The 17,304-nt window shown below is 36.8% G+C and overlaps 1 protein-coding gene across 1 annotated transcript in view; it reads right to left on the reverse strand.

The window, feature by feature from the left end:
* Nucleotides 1-17,034, reverse strand: part of Thada (THADA armadillo repeat containing) — a 310,445-nt gene extending 293,411 nt beyond the window's left edge. The window contains exons 1-9 of the mRNA XM_027934275.2: nt 16,909-17,034; nt 13,598-13,697; nt 13,218-13,312; nt 12,370-12,500; nt 8,048-8,196; nt 7,902-7,934; nt 7,613-7,661; nt 3,812-3,999; nt 1,703-1,797 (exon numbers count right to left, since the gene is read on the reverse strand). Coding sequence (XP_027790076.2) covers nt 1,703-1,797; nt 3,812-3,999; nt 7,613-7,661; nt 7,902-7,934; nt 8,048-8,196; nt 12,370-12,500; nt 13,218-13,312; nt 13,598-13,673 — 816 coding nt within the window. The 5' untranslated portion in view covers nt 13,674-13,697; nt 16,909-17,034. The remainder of the gene's footprint in view (nt 1-1,702; nt 1,798-3,811; nt 4,000-7,612; nt 7,662-7,901; nt 7,935-8,047; nt 8,197-12,369; nt 12,501-13,217; nt 13,313-13,597; nt 13,698-16,908) is intronic.
* Nucleotides 17,035-17,304: the final 270 nt, after the last annotated feature.

Raw genomic sequence — 17,304 nt, forward strand, 5'->3', positions numbered from 1 at the left:
TTATAATAATTGTTACTTTTTTAGTACAGATGAATTTCTCAAGTTCTCTTATTATAAAACAAAAAAGTCATCAGAAAGATAGTCTATGCAAAAGAATTTTTTATTTCACTCTGTTTATTTTTTATTTTGGTACAGGTGATTTAACTCAGGGGCACTTTTACATTGAGGTATATGCCCAGTTCTCTTTATGTTTTTGTTTTCTTTATTTTTTTTAAATAATTTTAACTTCTAATAATATGGTGATTATTCGACCCAGGGTAAGAAGTATGAGAGACACTACAAATTATCTACTAAACATTCATTCTGTCCTTTATTGTTGATAGCAAATCTAACATGTCCAGCCAAAGGCAAGATACTCACTTCCCCAATTTTTTTTTTTACAACTAAATGCAGCCAGATGAGAGGGCTCAGACTAATAGGATACAAGCAGAAGTTCTTCAGGTATCTTTGTTTTTCCTAATTAAAGGTACAGATGTAGTGGGCTCTCTTTCTATCTACCACAATCCTAAAGTCATTGTGGTAGATAGACACAATGACTTTATTTTGTTTATTTATTTTTATATAGTGCAGAGAATCGAACCCAGTGCCTCACACATGCTAGGCAAACGCTCTGCCACTGAGCCACAACCCCAGCCCATTATGTTTATTTTGAGACAGGGTCTCGCTAATTTGCTGAGGATCTCATAAGTTGCAAAGGCTGGCATCAAATTTGCAATCCTCTTATCTCAGCTTCCCAAGTCCCTGGGATAACAGGCATGTGCCACCACACATGGCATTTTTTATTTCACCTTAAAAATATGTTTAGGAGGTCTTCTCTGTACTGGCAGCAGCTCTCTTGCCATGTCTCCTGACCCCATGAAAATGTATGCCTGTTCCAAATTCCTCTCCACCACTACTTGGTCAGGAGCATCTCTTAGCTGCTGAGCCAACCACTATCTGCAGTGATGCTGAACAACCAGAGACACTGACATCTGAGAAACCCTTCTCTAAAGCTTTTCTCCTACCCCATTCTGGGCTTTGCCCTTTCAGGGGCCATAGGGCTCTTTTGCCAGATAGTGACCTTTCTCATGCTCTTTGCCATGTGAAAGAGCAGTCTCCACCTTGCTTTCTTCCTCCCGTGTCTTATCTGCCCTATATGTTCCTTTTCCTATATCTCCAAAGGCAGCCTGGGAAAGTGGTTGGCTCAGGGTATGACAGAAGGAAAACAAATAAATACTGTATAAATAAGAAAATATTGGGAAGCCAAAGGCAGTAGCACATGCCTATAATTTCAAAACCTGGGAAGCTGTGGCAGAAGGATCACAAATTTAAGGCCAGCTCCCACAACTTAGCAAGATCCTGACTCAAAATAAAAAAGAGCTGGGGCTATAGCTCAGCACTAAGGTACCCTTGGGTTCAATCACTAGTACCAAGAAAAAAAAAAAAAGAAACTAAGTTTTGTTTTGGGGCTAGGAATATAGATCATTAGCAGAGCATTTGCTTAGCATACACAGGCCCTGAGTTCAATTACCAGCACTGCAAAAATAAAATTCTAATTCTCAGTAAAGTCAAATTCTTCTTTTTTTGTTTTCTTTTTGGCAGTGTTGGGAATTGAACAGGTAACAGAGTCTAGTGCATTCGAAGCAAGTGCTCCACCACTGAGCCACAGTCCCACTCTCTCAATAGAATACAATTAATTCTAAGAAGGAGAGGATGCACTTACCAATTCAGGAGTCTTTTCAGATGGATGAAACATTGTCTTAATAAAAAGAATAACAGCTAATCCCGATGTACTCTGAATAGTCTGTAATAGGTCATCTATTTGGCAAAAGAAAAGACAACATGTATTAAATGACAGAATTTCCAGTGCCATGCAAAAAGCAAACACTGTAGGGTCAATCCTGCGTAAAGCTTCTAGCTTGACCACTTCTTAGATGAGTAAGTCTTAGACAAGTTATTGAACCTCCCAGGAACTCAGCCTTCTCTTCTGTAAAATGGGAAAATATAACCTCTGACATATTTTCATAAGGTTTAAAAAGATAAATGAAGAGGCTTTATATACTCAATAAATGTTGATTCCTTTCTCTCTAGAGCATCCACTCTTTCTCTCCACCTACAGGCTCCCAGCAAGCCTCATGGCGGTACCACCTGTCCCCTCCCATCCACCAATGCCTCTGTATCTCAACCCACATGCATACACTTTTTCTCAAAGAAACTTCAGGGCTTGTGCAAAAATATCTATATCCACGCTAATCACAAACTTTACTATGACTGGTATTGTACCCTAAGCAACCAAACAATTTTAACTGGATATCTTGTTATTTTATCTTTATTAACTTCTAATAATATGGTGATTATTCGACCAAGGGTAAGAAGCATGAGAGACACTACAAATTATCTACTAAACATTCATTCTGTCCTTTATTGTTAATAGCAAATCTAACATGTCCAGCCAAAGGCAGGATATTCACTTCCCCAATTTTTTTTTTACAACTAAATGCAGCCAGATGAGAGGGCTCAGACTAATAGGATACAAGCAGAAGTTCTTCAGGTATCTTTGTTTTTCCTAATTAAAGGTACAGATGTAGTGGGCTTTCTTTCTTCCTGCCTTGAACACAGACATGATGTCTGGAGCTACAGCAATCACAGCAAACATGAGGCAACAAACAACATGGGTGAAAGCCGACATGCTAGAGAAGGAAGGTAGAAAACATTTGCGTCCTACTGTGCCTAGCACAGTTCTGGATCACCTGCTACTGAACTTCTTGTTGTAAGGGAAGGAAGAGGAGGCACATTTGCTTAAGTTTCTTAAGTTCAGTTTCCGTTACTTGCTGCTAAACACTGAATATCAACATGAAGCTTTAAAATCCTGGAAAATAGCTTCTTTCCTTAATAGCCTCTTACAGCCTGGTTTTAGGTTTCTGTAATGTTAGCAATTGTTGATGCTTAATAATGCCTACATCAAATCACTGGGAGTTTCAAACTGATGATATTCAATCACTTCATTTCTTTTTTTAATGTATTAGATGAATCTTTTTTTTTTTTTTTAAATGGGAATTAAACCCAAAAGCATTCTGCCTCTGTGCTACAACCCTAGCCTTTTTGTTATTTCTTGAAATAGGGTCTTGCTAAGTTGCCTAGGCTGGGCTTGAACTTGCAATCTGCTGACTCAGCCTCTTGAGCAGCTGGAATCACAGATCTACACCACCAGTCCCAGCTGTTAAAGGACTTTTATAAAGAGAAATTTACAGGGCTGGGGATGTAGCTCAGTGGTAGAACACTAACCCAAGATGCATCAGGACCTAGGTTCAATCCCCAGCACCATAAACAAATAAATAGAAATTTCCTCTCATCTATTTGGTATCCTAGTAGTACAGTTCCTATGGACAGAAGTGACATGTAAGATACAAGAAGGAGTACTGATGAGGCCCACAATCAACAACAACTGTCACTATGTGAAAATAGCTCTTGCTGCTAAGGAGAAATGTGTCGTTCTCATCTTTCTAAACTTCCCTCAAAATTTGGAAATTTCTTCTATAAAGAATTTTCTTTTGCTACTTAAAGACTGTAGTTTTTCAACACTAAGATTGTTAGGTTTTCTTCTTTGTATACAATACACACACACTTAGAAAAGTCCTTCAACATTAACCCTTGCTGAATTGGTACATTTGAAAGAAAAAGTCATTAAAAACATGAAATCCAGGACTTTTCTCCCACTTTGAGAGGGTGGGAAAGAAGTTCCACATCTCAGTAAAATGTATTGTAGACCATTTTTAGGAAGAATGGACTGACACTCAATTAGTGTCAGTAATTTGTTTGCTGTTACACTTACCATCACTTAAGAACTTGGTGAAAATATTCAGCAAGTCACACATACTTTGCCATATGGGAGAACTGGAAGCCTTCCAGAGATTCCCCTGGAAAGTCTGTGCTTTCTGTATTAACATCATTGAAGCTCTAATGCCTACCAACAAGTCATTCATCAACTGTGTTTGAACAATATGATTTCCAGCAAATTTTCTACAAAGAAGAAAAGACATTATTAAAAAAGGAAATTCAAACACGTGTTACCATTTTTATACCTCTCCAAAATAAACACTCCTCAAAGGGCCAAAATTAATTTTAGATTATGCTAGATAAGCCTCTATCTTCCAAACATTCCAATTTTGTAAACTTTCAACACTCTTACCTCAACAGGCAACTCTTTCTTAGCCAACGACTAACCTCACTTCCTATTTTAGGGAAAAGGTAAGAAATCAAGAAAAAAATTCAAGAATGAATAACACAACTTAAACTTGAATACTCCTTCAACCTTGATACCCTTTTTTGAACTGGCTTCCAACATGCTAGGCTCTCTTAGATTTCCTACATCGCTTCTTAAACACTAGAACCAGTCTACCTTTTTCTCCCTAATTGTTTTTGGGGTTTTATTTGGTTTGTTTTGCTTTGATGGTGCTGGGGATTAAACCCAGGATTTCATGCCTGCTAAATAGGCACTCTACCACTTAGCAATGTTCTCAGCCTCTCCCTCTCTTTTTATGCCAGAGTTTGGGTATCTACTAACAATACCCAAACTTTTATTGATTTAGATCTCTTTAATTCCAGATTCATTCACTAACTTCCTATTCAATATCTTCATTTGACTATCTCAAAATATGTGAACTTATCTTTAACTCCTGCTCCATCTGCTGGAATCTCTATCTACAAACACACTGCAATCATTTTCCCTTCCTCCCTTCATTCCATCTATAAGAAAATCCTGTTGGTTCTACCTTCAAAAAATATCTAGAATCTGATGGCCTCCACTGTTACCATCTTGGCCTAAACCTGCTCCTTCTCCCCCCTAAGATTCCTGCAATAGCTTCCAATCAATCTCTCAGTTTCTGTTCTTGCCCTTCCCAGGCTTTTTTTTCCTGGTAATATTGAGGATTGACCCAGGGCCTTGCACATGCTAGGCAACAGCGCTACCTCTGAGCTATACCCTATCCCCCAGTCTATTTTCAACACAGAAGAACATAGAGTAATCCTATTAAATAATAAGGCAGGCTGGGGTTGGCTCAGTGGTAGAGCACTCACCTAGCATGTGTGAGGCCCTGGATTTGATCCTCAGCATCACATAAAAATAAATAAATAAAATAAAGGTATTGTGCCCAAGTACAACTAAAAAATAAATATTAAAAAAAAATCATAAGGGCTGGGGATGTGGCTCAAGTGGTAGCGCGCTCGTCTGACATGCGTGCGGCCCGGGTTCGATCCTCAGCACCACATACCAACAATGATGTTGTGTCTGCCGATAACTAAAAAAATAAATAAATATTAAAAAAAAAAAAAAAATCATAAGACAAGCTAGGCATGGTGGCACATGCCTACAATGTTTTCTAGTCCCAGCTACTCAGAAGCCTGAGGCAGGAGGATCACAAATTCAAGGCCAGCCTCAGCAACTCAGCAAAGCCCTAAGCAACTTAGCAAGAACCTGTCCCAAAATAACAAATAAAAAGAGGTAGGGATATAGCTGAGCGATAAAGGCCCCCTGGATTCAATACCCATTATCAAATAAGAAAGAAAAAAAAGTAAGTCAAAAAAAACCACTTGGGGGCCGGGGTTGTGGCTAAGTGGTAGAGCGCTTGCTTAGCATGTGTGAGGCACTGGGTTTGATCCTTGGCACCACATAAAAATAAAAACAAATAAAATAAAAGGTATTGTGTCCATCTACAACTAAAATTTAAAAAAACTGACCATTCCTCAAAACATTAAACACAGAATTATTGTATGATCCAGCTATTCTACAAAGACTCAAACATGAACACCAATGTTTAGAGCAGCATTATTCGCAATAGCCAAAAGGCAGAGAAAGTCCAAATGTCCATCAACATACGGATGAATAAACAAAATGTGGCATATAGATAGAGAGACTATTTGTAAATAGGAATAAATTTCAGATACATACTACTGCAGAGATGACTCTTAAAAATATTTTTTAAGTAAAATAAGCCTATCACAAAAAGACAAATATGATTCTCTTTATATTAGTACCTAAAACAGATAAATTCAAAAAGCTACAAAAAGTAGAATAGAAGCTACTAGTTCTAGGGGCAGTTGGAGAGGGAACTCTCTTTTGGATACATTGAATTTGAGGTACTTGTAAAATATCCAACTTGAGATGTCCAGAAATAAGCCTACCACCCAGAGAAGAGAACTTAGAGTGATAATTTGGGAATCCTGAATATATAGATGGTAGATAATACCAAAAAAAAAAAGAATGATTCTAAGCAGTCAGAACAAATAAAAAGAATTGAACCCATATTTAAGAGAAGAGCTGATGAAGAACAGTCTAAAAAGAGACAGAGAAGGAGCTTCTAGTGTGGCAGAAGGAGACATCAAGTTGAAGATGGCATACAGGTATTACTTCTGTTCCCTTCCAGAACCTTCTTAAACCAATGGCCATAGGCTTTAAGACATAAAGACATAAATACATAAGGGCAGTAAACAAGATAATCACTCTGAGCCTAAAAGGCTTAGAGACTGTGGACACTAAGCATTCCTTGAACTGGAGATAAATGCAAAGCTGAAAACAGGAAGACTGGCTACAAGCCTACTTGAGAACTCTGCATCACATTCCCTTGCCAACAGACAACTGGTTTACCTTTAGAGAATATAAACCGTCAAGTGTCTGGGAAAAAAAAAAAAAACAGCACACACAATGTCATATTGCAGACAGGAAAATTGTGTAAATGCATGCACAATAGATGCCTACAGCCAAGACCTCAACTTTCTGCCCTCATTCAGCAACCAGAATATTAAGACAGTGATCTGACAATTCTTTTATAGTGAATCTATCACTAGATCAAAAAAAGACCTAAAGATAGTGACATAAAGGGTTCCATCAAGATACAGCCCAGCCAGACCAGCCTAGAATAAAACCTGCAATCAACCCCATTCATATGCACAGAGATGCAAATCAATTTTCAGTGCCCTATTTTTAAATATGAATACCCAAAAGATCACTAGACTTCTGACAGGAAAGTTCTAGCAGGAAATATAGTGACCAAACCCAGCAAACAGAAAAAAAGCAACTTACAAAAAATAAAAGCATGTAAATATAAGAATACTTGAAGCAAACAAACAAAAAACAACCATCATTAATATCATCAGAGAAATAACGTAGGAAACTTCGCCCCATGAAATAAGAACAGTAAATTATGAAAAAGGATCAAAGGTAGGAGAAGGGCTCTTCTCTTTCACATTTATTCTCATAATAATTTGACTTTTAAAATTAAATATCAGTGGGCTGGGGATGTGGCTCAAGTGGTAGCGCGCCCGCCTGGCATGCGTGCGGCCCGGGTTCGATCCTCAGCACCACATACAAACAAAGATGTTGTGTCCGCCGAAAACTAAAAAATAAATATTAAAAATTCTCTCTCTCTCTCTTTAAAACAAAATAAATAAAATAAAAAAATAAAATTAAATATCAAATCTCTATAGAATAAGTTTAAATAATCAGGTCTAACATTAAGGGAGAAGGACAGAAAGAAAACATTCTGAGAACTTTTGAAAATTTTCTTTGTACAGAGAGAATGTTAACTATAAGCATGCACACATACACACCACAAGCATGTAAATACATAGCACTTGCCTATTTTCTTCTAGGATTTCAATTAAACTCTTCCGCAGAAAATGAAGTACTGAAACAAAAAGAATATAATGACAATACAGAACTTAAAATTGGGAACTTTAACTTCAGTACAAGAACATATTTTAAATCAGTTTTCTAAAATATCATAATAGAGAAGCAAAGATTTTAAAAAGAGCATGATATACTTTAGTTATTTTTTCCTATTGCCAAAAAACTTAAAAGCACCAGTTCCAAAATGACACATAAGCAACAAAATACCCTAAGAACAAAATAAAATAATAGGACTTACCATTTTTAAGAAGATTATTAATACTTGCTTTACCTATAGGGGGAAAAATTAATATTAGTAAGGAATTTCACTAAACTTAACATCATTTAAAAATAATGACATGACAGGTATTATCCAGAAAAAGTATTAGAAAAGAGCTGGCTTACCCAAATTAAAATTCTCCATACAGGAAGATATATTGTCAATTACTTTCCTATATGAGTATAGATCAGTAGTATTCAATTCTTCTTGAAGACGAGAAGTAAAACTGTGTACAGCCTCAGTTAGAAAAAATTTAGGTAGGCCATTTAGTGAGCTAGAAAAAGAATCAAATATTAAAAATCTGACAACTTCGTACCGCCAATATGTGCGGAAGGAGGATAATTATCCAAATGTAGAAATACTGAACTAAACCCTCAAAGTACAGCCAGAAAATTACAACTTCATATCACCATCACTGGAATTCCCTGGTCTATCATTCTCTTCTGGTTTCCCTGGCTCCATATTGCTTCTCTCACATCTCCTATACCATTCTCAACAGAAAAGCCAGTGTGATAATTCTAAAATGCCATGTGACAGTCCTCCCTCAATATCCACAGGGAATTGGTTCCAAGATACCACACAAATACCAAATGTGAGGATGCTCAAGTCTCTTATATAAAATGGCATAGTATTTACATACAATCTGTGTACATCCTCCCATATACTTACGTCATCTCTAGATTACTTAAATACCCAATATAATGTATATGCTATGTAAACAGTTAGTATTCTGTATTGTTTAGGAATGGTAACAAGGAAAATGTCTGTACATGTGTAGCACACAGCAATTTTTTGAATATTTTGATCTATGGTTGGCTGAATGCAAAACCCACACATATGCAGAGCTGACCTGCCTAAGCCTTCAACAACTTCAAAACACATGCATACAAACACAGTTTTCAATGACCTTATACAATCTGCACCATCCACTATTAGCTCTCCAACCTCACCTCCTTGTTCACTTAGCTCTAGTTACATGGCCTTCTGACAACCCTGGCCTCTGACAACCTAACAGTCTTTACTCTTATTTCTTCCACCCAGAACATTCTTCTCTCAAATACCCAATAATCAAAAATCACCTTATCACATAGAGCAAAGTTATGTGAAATGGCCACTGTATTTTACACTGAAATCACTACCCCACCTTTGATGTTCTTTCCCCCATCCCTTAGCTCCCATGCCATCTAATATCCTGTACGTTGTTTATTTTGTCTATTTTCTATCTTTCCCTTGTAATACAACCCCATTCTAGATTATTTGATTCATTATATCTCCAATTCCTAGAAGGTTGTTTAAAACATAGTAGGTAGTCGATAAAACTTTACTGAATGGATAAATTAAACTTATGTCAATTTTACCTCAATTAATCTAAATCAAGGGGTTGGGGCTGGGGCTTAGCGGTAGTGCGCTCGCCTGGCATGTGTAAGGCACTGGGTTCAATTCTCAGCACCACATATAAATAAATAAAATAAAGGGCTATCAACAACTAAATTTTTAAAAAATCTAAATCAAAACCAATAGGCTTTTTTTTTTTTTTTTTTTTTGATTGATTGAATAGCTTTTCTGGAAGAAAAAAATTCAAAAATTGGAATATTCTGAAAAAGAAAGTCAGTAGAGAGGTAACATACAATTACATAATTAAACCACATTATAGAACTACAATAAATAAGACTATGATGTGGTACATCAATGAACATGCCCAAGTCTAAAATCAATAAAACTCTTGTTTATGTAAGCATATATAACACAATAACGTAGCATCCCTAATATGTGAGGAAAGACAAGACTATTCAAGAGTTTGGTGATTAGTGACTTTTATATGAAAAAGAAAACTAAGTTGAACCTCTACCTCACATTATACTCAGGACTTAATTCCAGATGAATTTTAAAGCTGAACAAAAAAATAATAATAATTATAAGACAAGTAAATAATTCTCTAGTAATCTTGTATTAGAAGGCTGGGAATACAGGTCAGTAGAGAGTGCTTGCCTAGGATGATTCTTCATCATCATCATCATCATCTTAGAGAAAACATATAAGTAAGGCATGAAGCTCAGGAATCTATACAAAGAAAAGTATTAATAATGTTGATAACAAAATATTTCTTTAATTTTTATTAAAAGATAACATGAAGAAAACTTAAAACAAGAAAAAGAAATATATATGGCATATAATCTACTCATAGTTCTTACAAATGAAAAAAATTATGAGAAGATATACAAAGGTTATGTAATGATTAAAAAGACAAACTTCACACATTAAAAAATGTTTGACTACATGAGCATCTGGGAAATGCAAATTATACAAGAGAGTATTTATCACCCTTAGATTTTAAAGATTTAAAGAATGATATTAACCAGTGCTAGAGAGCTATGAAGAAACAGGCACTCATTCACTGTTGATGGAAGTACAAACTGGAATAACTTTTTGGGAGTACAATTTAATAATAGCTATAAAAATTTCAACATGAATAACTTTTGGTCTTAAAAATTCAATTTCTAGGAATTCTCTCATGTATACACATACATGATTATGAACAAGATTAAAAATATTAGCCAGGCTCAGTGGCACAAGCCTGTAATCCCAGAGACTTTGTAGGCTGAGGCAGGAGGATCGTGAGTTCAAAGCCAGCCTCAGCAACTGAGCAAGGCCCTAAGCAACTCAATAAGACCACATCTCTAAATGAAATACAAAAAAAAAAAAAAAAAGGGCTGGTGATGTGGCTCAGTGGTTAAGCATCCCTGGGTTCAACCCCTTGTGCCAGCCCCCCCCCCAAAAAAAAATACTATTGCAAAATTGTTGAAATAAAGAAAGCTGAAAATGAACCAAATATCCATCAATGGAAAAGTGATTAAAAAAATCAGGAAATACATTTCTGATATATCCATAATATGGAATATATCTGTAGCTCTTAGAATAAAGACTGTTGGTGGGGATGTAAAATGTTGCAAATGAAATGTGAAATGAAACAAGATGACAACTCCTCAAAAAACTATAAACAATTACCATATGATCCAGCAAGCCCACTTCTGAGTATATATCCAAAAGAACAAAAAGCAAGATTTCAAAGAGATATTTGAGTATTTATGTCCATAGATACATTAAACAGTCACCAAAAGGTAGAAGCAGCCAAACGTCCATCAATGGATGAATGAACAAAATGAGGCATATACATATAAACAAATATATTTAGTCCATAAGGAAGGAAATTCTATTACATGCTATAACATGGATGAATCTTGAGGACATTATGTTTAGTGAGATAAGATAAGTCACAAAAAGACAAATACAAATATTCCATTTACATGGAGTACCTAAAGTAACCAAATTCCTAGGAACATTCAGTAGAATGGTGGTTGCCAGAAGCTGGGGAAGAAATGGGAAGTTGCTTAATGAGCACAAAGTTTCAGTTTTACAAGATGAAAAGGTTCTGGAGATTTGCTGAACAACAGCATGGATTCACTTCATAATACTGAACTGCACACTTAGAAATGGTTAAGAAAGTAAATTTTAAGTTATGTGCTGTTTACCACAGTTAAAAAAAAAAAAAACTAACTAGCTGGGCACAGCGGCACAACATGTAATCCCAGCAACTCAGGAAACTAAATAAAGCAGAAATATCCCGAGTTCAACGACAGCCTGAGCAACTAAGTGAGTCCCCATCTCAAAATTTGAAAAAAAAGGCAGGGGGAGGAGATGAGGATGTAGCTCAGCAATACAGCACACCTGGGCTCAATTCCCATTATTAAAAAATAAAAAGGACTATACTGAGATGGAAATATCTCTAAGATGCTGTTTAGTTAAAATACAAACTCTAGATCATTATGTAGAATATAATCTCACTTATATAAAAAATAAAAACTAAAATACAACACACATATGCTAAACACATAAAGAAAAGGTCTAGAAAGATGGATACCAAAATGTTAAGTGATATTTCACCAGAAATGGTGAAATATAAGCCTCATTTTTTGTGTATTTCTATACTGCTTGACATTTTAAAATCAAGTATATAGTTCTGTATTGCTGCATTATCCACATTGAAACAGCTGAGACAAATAGAGAAAAAAGTAGCAAGAAGTGGACTGAACCAAGAGTCAGCGAACTATCACCCAGACCAAAGCCACAGTCTGTTCGTTAAGGTCTGTGACCTAAAAAGAAACTGAGATAGAATAAGAGGGAGAGAAGAAAGAGAGATTGTATGAATTCAATTTTTAGTGATATATTTGTTTTATTAGAACAGGAAAGGAACTTTGGTTACTTTTTTTTTTTTAAATACTTTTTAGTTGTAGTTGGACACAACTACCTTTATTTATTTATTTTTATGTGGTGCTGAGGATCGAATCCAGGGCTTCACACATGCTAGGCGAGGGCTCTACCACTGAGCTACAACCCCAGCCCTGGTTACTTTTTATAATACCCAACTTCCCTTCCTTTTTTTCCTTACCTTGCCAATACTTTCTTCAAGGGATTCTTCAGATTCAAAGAAAAATAAATGCCTGCTAAAATATCCAAACAACTTTGAACAGTGGGATCACACAGGCCATTTTTATCTAACTTCTCCAGTAGAGGCACAATCTATAATCCAAAAAAATTCAAAGTCATTTTTTTCTAATATCAACTATAACAAAGTAATATGGTTGGTTACAAATACTCTTTTAAATCTCAATTATACTGATTGTACTGTGGAATGTTTTCCATATTGTACTGATTTAAAATATCTATTTTTAGTATTTATTAACCTTTTTAATATATGCTCCTAAATCCCTTTTCCTACTCCAGACCTACCTCTTTAAGACTTACAGACCTATTAAAGGCTTAAGGTAGAGAAAATTTGCAGCATTCTTAAAATTATGGTAGTATCGGTAATCTATTTAATTTCTTTCCAAAGAAATATTATGTAAGCTCAAGTGGTAAACTCAAATAGTAATTGAAATACTAATGAAGACAATCTTTATATTTTAACTTTTAAATGTGCCTGCTGAAAAATTTTGAGGATTCAAATCTACAGAATTTTTTTTAATATTACTAAAAAGGTAAGTAATTTCCTATCCTATCTATATAGCGCTAATTATAACAGAAGTCTGAATATGGCTTCTATTACTGCTATGAATAAATACTATATAAAAAAAGAAGAGATTTTTTTTAATCTTATTCTTTAGTTGATACTGAATAATTTGATATTATTCAATAAGTTGACATTGAATAATTTAAGCCAAAAGCTGTCAGTTAATTTTAAAAATCTATAATAGCATAACCTTCAGGATACACCCATGAGTAATAATTCAGCCTTACCTGTTTAATATAATGGATTTGTGACACTCCATCTGTGAGTTGCACACAATGTAACAGCAAAGAAGCTAGATTTTTCCCTTCCCCATCAGCAAAAGCTACATAACAAATGCAAAGAAAAGTCAATGATATAACAATATGTAGATGAGTTTCCCTTTGTTATGAATTCTATAAATCTTTAAAACCAAAAACGCAAGTAGACCTTAGTATGAAGTCAAAATTCAAGAAAACCATTTTTACATCTAAAACTGGATATAAGAAACATGAAAAATTAAATAGAATTTGAAAATTATGTGCTATGGGGTCGCAGGGATTAAAACACTCTACTTGCAAACTGGTTGAAAAAAAAATGTATTCAATAAATGAACTTTGAAATCACCTACATCTCAAAATTTCAAGGTCCTGATGACGAACTGTCAATGCAGCAACGTGCATTTCTCTCTTCTTCTTTACACCCATTTTAAATAGAATTAACAGCAGTTACTGTAAGAAAAAAGAGTGTTAAGGCCTTGTTCACAGGAGGGCTTCTCAATCTCAACACTACTGACATTTTGGGTAGGATAATTCTTCATTGAGGAATGTTGTCCCCTGCACTGCAGGATGTTTAGAGTTTCTTTGGCCTCTACCCAGTAGATGCCAGGAATACCATCCTCTCAACAAGTTGTGATAACCAAGAAGACTCCCAATATTGGCAGCTGTCCCCTGGGGAGCAAAATGCCCAAGCAGAGAAAAACTGATTTACGGGTTTCTTCCTTGAAACCTAAGATTTTTTTAAGCTCAATAAGAGTTTATTATTTTCTAAAGTTACTTTTACCCATTATAAACCAGTTTCTGTATTTTAAAATACACAAACTTTCATTATAGTAAAAACTAGAGAAACCAACAGTTTTTCCAAAACAATTAATTGAGCCAAACTAGCCACAAGGTACAGCTATATCTTGTTTTCTGCAACTATTTTATAAAGAAAATTTTTACATACTATCGTTGTGAGTTTGGTTTTAGCTAACAGATCAAAGGATTCATAATGAGCTACAGAACCCTATTCAAGGGCTGAGGTTGTAGCTCAGTGGTTGTAGCTCTGTGGTTGAGCGCTTGCCTCACATGCATGAGGCACTAGGTTCCTCAGCACCACATGAAAATAAATAAATAGACAAACAAACAAACAATAAATAAATAAAACAAAAGAAAAAAAAAAAACCGTACTCAAAGACTACATACTAATAATCTCATGCCATTGAGAAAAAGTCACTAGGGAAATGCCATAAGTCTCTTTTCATGATACAGTTAGCAGTTTTAGCATTGTTTTTTTTTTTAATTTTTTATTGTTGGTTGTTCAAAACATTACATAGTTCTTGATATATCATATTTCACACTTTGATTCAAGCGGGATATGAACTCCCATTTTTACCCCATATACAGATTGCAGAATCACATCAGTTACACATCTATTGATTTACATATTGCCATACTAGTGTCTGTTGTGTTCTGCTGCCTTTCCTATCCTCTACTATCCCCCCTCCCCAGTTTTAGCATTGTTTATGAAAGAAACATTGGAGGATATAACATAGTGCCTCTGTAAAAGACAAAAAACTGGGAGGACATGTTGAGTGATAAAATCGGATGAATAAACTGCAATGATGAACAACATGGAATTTACTAAGATAAAATAGAAATAAAAGTAAAATGCTGCATTTAAATAAGAAACAAAAAAACACATACACCACAGAAATTCAGGATGGGGAGCCAGAGAGAGGTGAAATCTGATTTGAAATAGTGCAATACATGAGTCAACAGCACAATCTGACTGCTAAAAGCCACATTAAAAATTGGCCAAATCAAGAAAGTGCTGAGGGCTGGGGATGTGGCTCAAGCAGTAGCACACTCGCCTGGCATGCGTGCGGCCCGGGTTCGATCCTCAGCACCACATACAAACAAAGATGTTGTGTCTGCCGAAAACTAAAAAATAAATATTAAAAATTCTCTCTCTCTCTCTCTCTTAAAAAAAAGAGAGTGCTGATTCCTCCGTCATCCAACCAGGTGAAGTGACATGTATGTACAGGGATGGTAATGTACTTGAAGGAACCACCACAAATAATGGAGCATCCAAGGAAGAAACAGTGGATTTCAGGAAGACAGATTCCACAGGAAGAACTCCATGTTCCAACTAAGGAATGGGCTACCTTTCAAGCAGAATTTCCCAGCATGGGAATACCCAAACAGAAACTGAACACAAGTTTCCTGAACTCCTAACATGGCCTCTTCTAGTCTCCGCTTTATCCTTGCCTCCAAAGAGTCCATTCTTTTAAAAATATTAATCAAATCTAATTGCTGTTTTTCTTAAACCTTTTTTAAGGGCTTCCAATTACACTTAGGATAAAATCCAAACTTGAGAGGCTCTGGATATGAAAGCCCTAAATAATCAGGCCCTGGTTTCCTCTGCTATTCATTTCATATCAACCGACTCTTCACCACCTCAAGAGTCTTTGCACTTCCTGATGTTCTTTTTCACACCTAAGAAGCTGTGCATTTCCCAATCTGCCTATTAATATTCATTCCACATCTTTGCAGCTTCTTGTTATCACTCAGGTTTCTGCTTGAATAACCACATCCTAAGGGAAGCTTTCTGTGACACCATACTTAACATTGCTATGACTTTATTTTCTTCACAGCACTTATTAGCTAACTAAAATTCATTATCTTGTTCGCTTCTATATCGTCTGTCTCCCCTAGTGGTAAACTTCTTGAAGGGAGCAACTTTAATCTATTTTGTTCAGTTTTGGACTTCTCAATTCCTAAAAAGAGTACCTGGCACATAGAAGGTACTCAATAAATATCTGGTGAATTAACAAGCATTTGCAGAGATGTTCTAGAAGGGGTATACACATTTAATGGCAGAAAGGTAGACTACCTGGTATCCATAGCGCATTCGATAACAAAGTGACAGCTAGTCCTGCCACTAAAGAAACTATGGTCCATTTGGGAAGTATCAGTAAGGTATCAGTACCGTAATGGCAGGTGAGGAACCACTTAATCAAAAAGTGTTATAAAAAATGGATGCAGCTAGAGAAGCATTGAAAAGTGAGGAATTTGAAAAGTGCTATAATTAGATTTAGGGAAATAAACAATCAGCAACGCAAAGTGAGAAAGATCTTAAGGTAATTGGGGAGACAATTCCCAGATGAAGGGTGAGCAAGTCTACAGCATGATTTGATGCTGGAGCCCTCAGGACTATGCAAAAATAGGCTCAGGGGTTATGCATGCTCAAGTGATGCCTAAACGTGTATCCTGATGAACTGGACCTTCCCAAAATGGAAAATCCCCGGTTCACCTTAATTACGTAAGTGGCCAAAAGGTGCCCAGCACATTGTACTCAAGGGTCCCACCTACTGCCTCCCTTTTGATCGCTGATTCCCTCCCATCTACACCTTTCTCGCTGCCTCCCACCAACATTCTCTGGGCGATTTCCGAACCACGTGGAGTCCGGGGAATGACAGGTGAAAAAGTGGTTAAAGGGCTGTCTCCATGGAGACCCAAGCGACCGGAAATGAGTTTCTCAGCCGCCAAATTCTGGCGATCCGTAAGATGGGAACTGATGTGACAGACTCTCCAGGCGGCCCTAGAAAACTGGCCCGGCCGAGCGGTGGAGATTCCCGCGCTACCGCGGGTCTGGCAACAGGACGCCTCGGAGCCAAACCTCGTGGGAGACTGAGCCGATTCGTCGCGGTCTGGACAAGCCCCGGAAACTGGTCCAGTGTACGTCGTGTCAGCGGCACACAACGTGGTCTACAGCAGACTACCGGGCCGGGGCGGAGAGGGGCAGGGCTGGGACCTGGAGGAGTAATCATCGCGAGAGTGGACCGAATGCAGCCCCTCCAATCAAGAGCTCGGAACCCCGTGACGTCACCGCGGGGAGGCGGTGGCAGGAGAATTTGGTTAGACTGCGACTGTACCGTCTGCGCAGTGACCGGGCTAGTCGAGTTGGCGGGCTCCGTGTCCACTCCATCCCCTTCAGGGCGGCCTGGACTGTGGCCTCCACACTCCTGGGTATCAACCCCGACTTTATACCCTTTCCCACACCTTTTCTCCAGCG

The sequence above is a fragment of the Marmota flaviventris genome, chromosome 14 (genome assembly GCF_047511675.1).
Source record: "Marmota flaviventris isolate mMarFla1 chromosome 14, mMarFla1.hap1, whole genome shotgun sequence".
In the NCBI taxonomy this organism is placed as follows: Eukaryota; Metazoa; Chordata; class Mammalia; order Rodentia; family Sciuridae; genus Marmota; species Marmota flaviventris.